The following is a 10,865-nucleotide window of genomic DNA, read 5'->3' on the forward strand; positions in this document are numbered from 1 at the left end:
TCAAAATCCTGGAATTGAGAAGAGAAAGTCTTTAATGTCTCCTCATATTTTCCTGGAGGCTGGTAGCTCATTCATTACAATTTTTGTGAGGAATGGACGGGTTGCCGTTAAACGGTAGGAGAACTGTTTGTTTATTCATTTGTTAATTTGTTTTTTCTTTTCTAATAACTAATCTCTTCCCTCTGTATTTCATATTTCAAGATGTGGCCCTTGTGGGCTTGATCCATAAGAGAAGGGTTCGTCTTCCTTATAATAATGATAATAGTAACACTTTCTGTTCCTTCTTTCTTTTGAGCATCTTAATATTGTCTGGTAGCTTGAATTTCAAGTCAGTGGCCCCTGTGGCGGACTTGTTCCATATGAAAGTGTTCGTCTCTGAATGATATTAATAAATGGGGGATGCCATTGGCCCTGCAAGTTTTGGGGTTTGGTGGAGTTGGGGATAGGTATTCTATAACCCTCTTCGCTATAGGAAGGAGTGTTGGGCGGATGGGGAGGGGTGGGTAGATTCATGACCCCTGTCGGTAGGGAGAGCAATTGCCCATGTTGATATTCGAAAACTCAGGTGTGACCTAATTAGGTTTTAAGTGTTTGCTCAGCCGCTACCGTTTTACGTATTCATACAGCCGTCATTATTAATAGTGTGGTTTTAGCTTGTAAATGATTCATTGCCCGACAGAGAAAGAGAGAGAGAGAGAGAGAGAGAGAGAGAGAGAGAGAGAGAGAGAGAGAGAGGAGGGGCGAGATTACTAGTCCCGTGATTACACTTCTCATTTCCTTTCCAGTGCGAGGCTCTGAAATGATCTTTATTTATTCCTTATGGCGTTCTTGTTACGTTAACAAAATAAGTCTTGAATCAAACCAAGCTTGAGAACTTGACCAATGTTCCTACGTTCGCATTACACTTGCGTTCAAATGGTAGGGGCCGCCTACAGGTTGATGATTGTCCTCACCGAGGTTTGAGGGCCATTGTTGGTCAAATTTGTTGATCAAATCAATTTTGTTTGCTTGTGTTGTTCCCCTTCCAGTAAGTGATCTTACCCGTTCTCTCTATCTTGTACAGGTGCAGTCAAAGGCAGAACTGCAGTGTAGCAGCATCTACGCGAGGATTCGGAGACCCTTGTCCCGGGACGCTGAAATATCTCGAGGCACATTTTCAGTGTGTGGATGGTAAGCATATTTTAGTTTACGTACGTGCATATGCCAGCACCCATGTATTCACGGGGGGCTTCTTTCTGATATATTTTTCTTTTGTTCTCTTTGTTCTCTTTGTTCTGATGGTTCATAAAATTCTTACATATTCTGTCAGTGATATTTTTGTGAACAGTTTTATTGTGCTTTGCACTGTTAACTCATGAACCACTTTACGGGCTTATCAAGGGCAAGAGCCCATACTGTTAGTTTGTTTTTTATTTTTTATTTTACAATATTGTTGCTTTATTTTGTTATAGTTTTCTGCAAATTTTATATTATTGCTTTTTTCAATGTTACATTGTTTTTAATTTACATTTTTTTGTTATTTTATATTGCTACATGAACGTTTTTTTTTTTAATTTAAATTATTTCTTTAGATTTTACACTTGTTTTTTATTTATTTTTTTTAAATTGTACATGATTAAAAGCTTTGCACTACTGCTTTTCATTGTACAATATAATCGTTGATTGTGAGAGAAGAATAAGTAGTAATGTTCGGGTGTTTCAGTGAACCCCCCGTCACACACTGCGAGGCCTCGGCCGCCCTGGTTCATCGCCACCAAAACGACCGTCAGCTCCATCACAGAGGACGACCCTCCTCTCCCATCACCCCCGACCAAAGGTGGTAGCGGCGTTCCCGTCGGAGGATCTGGTGGTGGTGGTGGTGGTATTGGAGGGCCCTTCGGTGTTGGAGAAGGCAGCAGACTTGGTGGAGATGGAATTGGGGACAGTGGGGAGAACGCCAGCGGGGGAGGAGAGGGCGCGACCGGCGTGGGCGGGGGCGTGGGTGGCCTCAGCGGCAAAGAGGGCCTGCCCTTCGAGAACAGACTGAAGGAACCCCCCGCCGATGACCTGCCCCATTCCGTGACGGCGTCGTCCAGCACGACCACAACGCTAAGGCCGCCGCCCTGGCTCATCACCAACACGACGAAGAACACGACGCTCTCCACGACCACAACCTCGACCACTTCCACGACGACGACCACTGCGAAGCCGCCCTCCACCACGACCACCACCACCAGCAAGCCGCAGACTAACCTGGACAGCCCCGTGGACTCCCCGTCGGCGGAGGAGAGCGGCGCTGGCGGCCTGAGTAACCAAGGGAACGGCGAAGGTGCCACTGACGAAGACGACGACGAAGACGACGACGCCTCTCCGACGGAGTTGTACGATGCTGTCGAGAGCGACAGGTTCCCGTCGAGTCCCGTGTCGACAACAAGTAAGAGTTCGTTGTTAGCCGATGTCTTCGCCTTCAGAAGTCTTTTTCTTCTTGTGTTGCAATTTGAAAAAAGATTAACCTTCAGTAGATAGATGTCAACACCACTTATAGTTCCTGACTTGAATAGTTCTCATGAATGTTTCCTCAGTAGAGTATTGATTGATCTTGACTGAAAGGATTTTTTTTTTATTCTGTAGCTTGAACGTACTTTTCATAGATTTTTCGAAGCATGTTTTCATTTCCCCCACCCCCTAAAACCGTGTGTTCTTAATTGTATGATTTTGTATATTTGAAAAGTTGAAGAAGGGACCTTTTTGGAGGTGTCCGGAGGACCATGTAAGCCTTCTTGAAATGGTTGCAGGTAATGTCACAGCTCCTCTTCCTTTTATCCAGTGTGGGATGTAGTGGCGAAGACTATGGAAGGATTCTTTGATAATAGAGCTCCCAATACATTATTTTAAAAGAAAATTGCTCCGTCGGGGAGTAGTGCCGTCAGTGAACCTCATGCGGTGCCCTGTAGGCAATACCTGAGGTTCTTTGCGGCGTTCCTTCGGCCTCTAGCTGCAACCCTTTTCGTTCCTTTGACTGTGTCTCGTTCATATTCTCTTTCTTCCATCTTGCTTTCCTCAACCCCCTCCTAACAATTGTTTCAAAGTGCAACTGCGAGGTTTTCTTCCTGTGTACACCTTTCAAACTTTTTTATTAGTCAGAAAATTAGATACCAGTATGTACATTCCTGTAGATACGTGATGTGCAGGAACCTTTTTGTAACGAGACCCTTTTCCCTACCCAAGTAAATGTCTCTAGTTCTTTTAGCATCTAGCATCAACGTAGATACCATTAGTGAAACTTGACATGCAACTCTCTCCTGAGGAGTTTTCTAACTTCTAGTTTTTTTATTTTTTTTATTTTAATTATTTTTATCCTTGTGGTAAATGTACAACATATATTATTGCACTGTTCTCTAGTCTGTAGTACACGTCCGTAGTAAGGTCTTTTCCCTTACGCTTGTGTGTTGTACTTTAAGATAGTTATCTTAAGTTAGTTCTCGGAATTAAAGGGGTTTTGTTGAGTCTTTTATATATATATATATGGTTTTTAGCGATTTGATTTGTAATTGTGAATTGAAAGGCTGGGTGGAGCCGATAAGTTTCAAAGAGTAGTTCTTTCAATTCCATTCCGTATTTAAAGATATATTTTTATATTTTCAGATTCCCCCAAAAGGATACAGGAATGTTGAGATTAGTGTTTTTGTAAAGTGTAAAATGTAAGAAAAATAAAAAGGGGTTTGCAAACTTAAGTATTCAAATCAAACATTATAAATTAATTTGGGCTTACTGTTTGTACTTGAGGTTTATTACTCATATTTATTATATTTTAACGCGGCCTTGTGTTGTCTTTGAGAACCAGTTAAATCTTTATATAATATTTCACAAAACCAATACACAGAGAGACTGAACGTTCCCGAACTATTGCAGTCAGAATCGAATTGTTCTGTTGTTTATAAAACTATTTTTTTATTATTACTTTGCAAGTAGTTTTTGTTTGATTCTTTGGTAGTGTCATTTGGGTCTCAAAAAGCTAGGCAAAGTAATTAGAATTTTTTGTTCGAAATTTGCAAAATACTATCGAGGAGTAATTATAAAGAAATTGAAAACTTCATGGCTCGTATGTTCTCGTATGTTTTATTTTTTTTTAAGTAAGGTCAAAGAAAAATCCGTGGAGGCTAAATCTCTCTCTCTCTCTCTCTCTCTCTCTCTCTCTCTCTCTCTCTCTCTCTCTCTCTATCTATCTATCTATTTAAATTTTCGAGAATTGGAATGTTTATAACCCAAAGGTCCTGAAAGTGATTATAACATTATCTTTAGAATTCGAGCCCTTTTCTATGTTAGCCTGGCTAAAGTGATTATAACATTATCTTTAGAATTCGAGCCCTTTTCTATGTTAGCCTGTTAGTGATTTTTTTTTTTTTATCCAGACTTTATTTGCTTATTGATGTAGTGTTTGTTGTAGTAATAGGGTCATGTTATAACTGTTTTCAAGTCACTGATGAGTGAACTTTTTGATAGATTTAAGAGGATTGCAGATTGAAGGTGTCCGTCCTCACCTCCCAATGCACTGTGAACGAGTAACTGAAATCCATTTTGTATTCCAACAGCTCCCTGGCCTGTACGGGCTGAAGTCCCGGTCACGGAAGGCGCCTCCCTGGGCAACGAAGCCTCCTGGTGCCCTCCTTCGTCGGACAGGAGCTTGGTCTGGAACTGGACGCAAGGAGGAGAGGTTGCCGTGCAGCCGTGTCCTGGCGGCGCCTCCGGGTGGGCGCGACGCTCCTGCAACCCGCTGGGTTGGTCCGGGCCGGCCGATCTGAGCGAATGCCGGAGCGTGTGGTTGACGACGCTCACGTCGAGGGCGCACGCCAGCGACGCCGTGTTAGCCGTGGCTCACGACCTGGCCATCGTCACCGGGTCCCGGGCGTTGTATGGGGGTGACGTCACGGCCACGGCCAGCCTTATCAACAGCCTGGCTCAACGCATGGCGGAGGACGTCAGTAACTTCCCCGACCGGGCCCAACGTGAGGCCATGGTTACCGAATTGGTGGGCGCCGTCGTAGCCACGGGTTCCCACTTGGTGGGGCGTCAGAGGGCGGCGTGGGGAGATCTGCGCCCCCCGGAACACCAGGCAGCCGCCACGGCTCTTCTGCTCGGTCTAGAAGAAGCCGCTTTCCTTCTGGCCGATAATCTACATCAAGAGAAGACAGTCATCCATGCAGAGTCTAATATATGTAAGTTTGTATGTTTTGCTTGGTTTTCGGTTTACTGGGAGTGCATAAATGAATAAAGTGCCGCCTTACGGAAGGAGTCCTTTTATGGGGTCCTTTCGTGTATTTTCGTTTCGAGGGCTCCTGACAGACAACAACGATATATGTATTGCCTAATTAACTTATCCTTAAAATTTAAAGAAGTCACAAGACTTTGAGGATATGTGCTTCGTACATAAATTACTATTAAACAGTGAATTGTTTATCAATTATATTATGACTTTTTTTTTTTTTTGCCGTAACACGATATTACTTACTGTCACTTTGTACCAATTGTTAATTTGCCAAGTGCGCGAACATTAGATGTAGGGAGGATGGAACCTGTTCAGAATTGATCGATAGGGATTTAATCATCTAGCAGTGCAACTGTGAAGGTCTAGAGTAGTGGGATTGCCAGATGCATGTGCTGAAATTATGCAGGGAACGTTTGAAAGGAGAAAGCATATATTCTTCTAGGTTTGTATTTTTCGTGAGACTTGTACAGAGACCTATATCACACTGTTATGTTTTTGCTCGCCCTTGACTTCGAGATCTGCGTAGGGGGATAGTGCCGTCAGTGCACCATACGCTCTGTAATGTAGGCATTAGTTGAGGTTCTCTGCAGTGCCCCTTTGGCACCTAGCTGCAATCCCTTTCATTCCTTTTACTGCACCTCCGTTCATATTCTGTCTTTTCCATCTTACTTTCTAACCTCTGCTAACAGTTGTTTCATAGTGTAACTATGACACCTGTCAAGCCTATTTTCTCTTATTTCCCTTCCAGTGCTGAATGACCTCATAGGTCACAGCACTTGGATTTTGGCCTAAATTTTATATTCCATTCTGTCCCATTCCTGACTACGAGATCGAGAGTAAGAGGTGACTCTCCTTGACCTAGGAATGGTGAGGTCGGGGATGTGCAGTTTTGACCCGTCTTGGGTACTCGAGTGCTTCCTCAACCGGCTGGAATAGACGCCATAAGGAAAATGGAATCCATTTTGCAGTTCTGCTGGAGAGAGAGAGAGAGAGAGAGAGAGAGAGAGAGAGAGAGAGAGAGAGAGCCCTAAAGTGGCTACCTGAATGTTTAACGAAACTTACACGATGTGGTCCTATAAGTGCCCACCAGTTCCTGTCGCCCACAAATTTTAACCCTGCCCAGTTCCACTTCACGTTTAACATCGATTTCCGCATCACATTCCCACATCACGTTCCTCTTGGAAGGGCGCAACACATCAGTGAGCCTTACTGCAGAAAATTATAGAAACTTACCGTTTTTCCGAAATATGTTAGTGCCTACCGGCGGTGGAGAGTTTCACTTGCATGCGTACTAATCGTCACTGGTTTTTGTCTTTGGTTTGTTAATATTTTCATAGTCTTTTTTATAATCAGATAATAGGTTTCCTTATTATTGTAAGTTTATTGTATTGAGGAATGTTTTATGAAGGGAAATACCCCTATTTACTGGAAAATCTTTCCTAGTAGCACCGGTGAGTTTTATCTGTTCCCATTTCCAATCTAAATCAGGATTGATCTCGGTATTTTTGTAGGTGGAAATTCAATATCTTTCTTGAACAGCATTGAAAGGTTGCATTTTGGTAATCAGAAAATCATCTGTGATTTTATGGTTATCAGCATCTTTATGCGAGTATTTGTGTTTTGGAAACATCAGAAAAATGAAGTTGATCAATAGGTAAGTCTAGAAGAAGATAAAGTTAACGTCTTAAAAATTTACATATTTTGGACGTTGAAGATCCACATGTCAGAAAAGTAAAGGGTCACAATAAGGCGTGAGGAGCGTTTGAAGTCTGCGAGTGTATCGGAAAGATAACTGGCTTGACTTAAAGGAACAGAAAGAACCATCCCACGAAGAAGGTGAAGGGGCTTTGGTTAGAGAAACAAAATATTGCCGTATAAAGAATAAAAAAACACGAAAGAGCACCGCCCCCTGTTTTTCTACCGAGACACTCTTTGGGACAGCGGCTTTAATTTGATTTGAGGTCTGATTCTTGCCGCAAGCTAGTCAGGCCTTTCTGTTGAGGTTGGGGTAAGGGGGATGGGTGGTTGTAGGGGCGAGGGTGTTGTCAATGTTGAAAGTCTTTTGGGGGTCTGAAGAAGAGTGGGTGTGGGGGACGCTACAAAGGAACAAGGGGAGATCCTAATAATATCTGTGCAGGGGAGATTGTCTGGGGGACTTCTCTGTGTGCGCGTCGCTTGTTTGTGATGGTTTGACGCTCCAAGGCACGTCTGACGGGCATGGCTGCGGTACTGTGTGTGTGTGAACGATAAGGCTTTAGGTCTGCCTATGGGGAATGTTATAATCATTAATGATAACTCTACAGACTACTGTAGTTCCTAAAGTGTAGAGACCCGGATGTTTTCGTCATGTCTGGATGCTACTATAGTTTTTCGACACTTTTTCTCGATTGTTTTAATATTTGTCTTTCAGTATTTTCAGGGAAATAGATTCAATGAAAGATGCGTTTTAAACACTGCTAATATCATTGCTCTGGATTTGATTGACTTTCTTCAATATCAATTTGAAACAAACTGTCTCCTTATTGTATGTGTGCAGTAAATCCGTCCTCTCTCTCTCTCTCCTCTCTCTCTCTCTCTCTCTCTCTCTCTCTCTGGTAGGGTTATAAGCCTGTAGGCCGTGAAAGGCCTTGGTTGACATTTCACGAAAATGTGACAAAAATATGTCTCTGCACTGGTGTCTGTCGCCTTCAGACCTATTCTTGTTGGGTAAACTTTTATATCTTTTGTTAGAAATTGCTGTTTAGGGATTCCCCTTAATTTTGTAGGAATTATGAACGTTCCCGTTAGGAATAGTAGTATCATTCCTCTTGTCAAGTGGATACTAAGACCAAATACAAAATTTCATTGGATTCCATTTGGTTATTATTAATTATTATTATTATTATTATTATTATTATTATTATTATTAATGGTGAAGAAATCCTAAATGGTGTAAATGTTAATATAAATTAACAATATATACAAAACAAGAGCTTTAGAGAATTTCAGTTCTCAGTATATAATATCCTAGTGTATATATAATGATATATATATATATATATATATATATATATATATATATATATATATATATATATATATATATTCGTTAAAACCAGTTGCTTTAGTGCAGGGGTTTTCAACCTGGGGTACGGTACACGCTCCCACGGTCTCGAATGAATGTGGAAGCCGACCTTCGATGTGCTTAGGAAAAACTGCACCTTGGCTGACTGGGATAGTTGATGAAAAAGTTTCCGCCATCTCATTAACTCCCTTTACAGCTGATGTACAAACTAATAGTGAATTTTGTTTTAGCATCTCGGTACTATAACCTTGAAAGTTACTTCATAGCCACAGGTGAATAATTATAAAAAAGTGTCTTTATTTTTTTGGAATTCTTTGTATTTACAATATTATTGGTTATGTCAGCAGTTATATACTTACTTACCTTCAGTACAGTTCTTGCAGTGGAATGTTTACCAGAGTTTTTGTTTTCCACTTCATACAAAATGAAGGAGATACATTACAGACATCAAAAATACCCGAAAGGGTACGTGGGGAGAAAAAAAGTTGAAAACCCCTGCTTTAGTGGCATTAATAAGTTTCTTGAAGGTATCTTCATACCGACGAAGTTGTTTTCGATTCTCGTTCGTCAATTTCTGGTGAAAAATACGCAGACTTCCTTCTTCCATTTAATAAATTTTGTCGCGACACCTGTTTAACCTTATGACATTATCAAGCGACTACCGACTTACAATCTGGCCTTTCGGCCTATTTATTCCATCGTGTGGGAATTATGACCCTGGGTATTGGTTGATCTAGGGGTTACCAGCTTAACCATTAAGGGTGTTGTTTCGGATACAAAGAACATAAAAACATATGAAAATAAAGGTGAAAGCTTAAACGTGGCTAATTATTATTCAAAATATAATACCATGTGCTAGTGTTTCCTTAAATGTATGTGTAAAATTTAATATGTTACGTGGTTTTAAACACAAACTTACAAAAATACACACGGAAAAAAATTAATATAGAAATACAAATACAGGAATAAATGATATTATATACTCTGCGTAATGGTACAAATAAACTAATGTCTGTTTATACATAAATAGGTATAATATTAAATTTGAAAGCATTGTGTGTGTCCAAATGGTCTACGCTGATTAATGGATGAAGATTCGTGTTGGGCGGGGCCTCAGCGACCTGAGCGAGCATGTTACTTGGCTTTCGCTGGGTCCTCCTCTCATGTCGCGACAAAATTCAATAAAGGGAAGAAGGAAGTCTGCGTAGTTTTCAACAGAAATTGACGAACGAGAATCGGAAAAAACTTCGTCGGTATGAAGATACCTGCAAGAAACTAATTGATGCCGCTAAAGCAATTGCTTTTAACGAAAATTGTATAAGAGAAAAACTATACCCTAAATATACACATATATACTTAATACATACATATATATATATATATATATATATATATATATATATATATATGTATATATACATATATATATACATATAAGAAGTAGTTTTGAAACCAGGTAGTATGGAATTGCACGTCCCATTTACTTGTAACCGTGAAAGTGTTATTGATTACTACCTGACTTACTCACTTATTATAATTCGTGTTCCAGTGTTACGTCTGCAAGTCCTCGAAACGAGGAACGTCGTAGCCGTGTCCTTCCCCTCCCCAGGGGAGGCCTGGCTCCCTTCCGCACCTACGAGGCCCTCGGATCCGTCCTCCTCCCCGACGGCGCCTCTGGCTACCACCTCCTCCTACCTGGACACCGTTCCCTCGGCGCCGATGTCCGATTTCCCGCAGGACGTCGTTGGCGGTGGCGGCGCTACACCCAAAGTGCCCCTGGACACCATCACGCTTCCCCCGGAGGCGATGTTGGAGAACGCTGACAATGGTTTGGTGAAGATCGTCTTTTTCAGCTTCGACGGCCTCCACCACATGCTGCAGCCCAACGGCGGCATCTATCACTTCAACTTCAAGGTGAGAGAGAGAGAGAGAGAGAGAGAGAGAGAGAGAGAGAGAGAGATTCTTTCAATATCCAAACCATTACTTTTTTTCTTCTATTGTTTCAGTTATTATTGATTAGTAAAGATAACAGAAGTTATAGTCTCTCGTTCCAGAATAGGTCGACGATAAGCTTCACCAAATAGTAGGAATGATAGTAATCATGAATTGACTATGTTTACTGAATATTAGACTACATAGTGAACGTGTTTGTTCATTATACATTCTCTGTACAGTAATAAGCAGTACACATTTTATCATTCATTGTAAATAAGTTATATTGTTTACCAATAATTTCAGTATTCTGTATTTTTGTTTTTATTTTCATTATTTCTTTGACAAGGAAATCTAACACATTCCTAAAGCCAAGCTGAAACATACTATATATATATATATATATATATATATATATACTATATATATATATATATATATATATATATATATATATATATTTATATATACATATACATATATTTATATATTATATATATATATAGTAAGATATATATATATATATATATATATATATATATATGTGTGTGTGTGTGTATATATATATGAAATAAATATTGTAGATTCTATATATATATATATATATATGATATATAATATATA

General features: G+C 40.4%; 1 protein-coding gene across 11 annotated transcripts in view; it reads left to right on the top strand.

Annotated features, from left to right (window-relative positions):
- LOC135202396 (latrophilin Cirl-like) overlaps positions 1-10,865 on the top strand; it is a 528,379-nt gene that overhangs the window by 473,520 nt on the left and 43,994 nt on the right. For all 11 annotated transcript variants that reach the window (XM_064231779.1, XM_064231782.1, XM_064231787.1 and 8 more), the window contains 4 exons: positions 1,064-1,170; positions 1,703-2,413; positions 4,572-5,195; positions 9,859-10,223. In XM_064231779.1, coding sequence (XP_064087849.1) covers positions 1,064-1,170; positions 1,703-2,413; positions 4,572-5,195; positions 9,859-10,223 — 1,807 coding nt within the window. The remainder of the gene's footprint in view (positions 1-1,063; positions 1,171-1,702; positions 2,414-4,571; positions 5,196-9,858; positions 10,224-10,865) is intronic.

This window comes from Macrobrachium nipponense, chromosome 30, assembly GCF_015104395.2.
Source record: "Macrobrachium nipponense isolate FS-2020 chromosome 30, ASM1510439v2, whole genome shotgun sequence".
NCBI lineage: Eukaryota > Metazoa > Arthropoda > Malacostraca > Decapoda > Palaemonidae > Macrobrachium > Macrobrachium nipponense.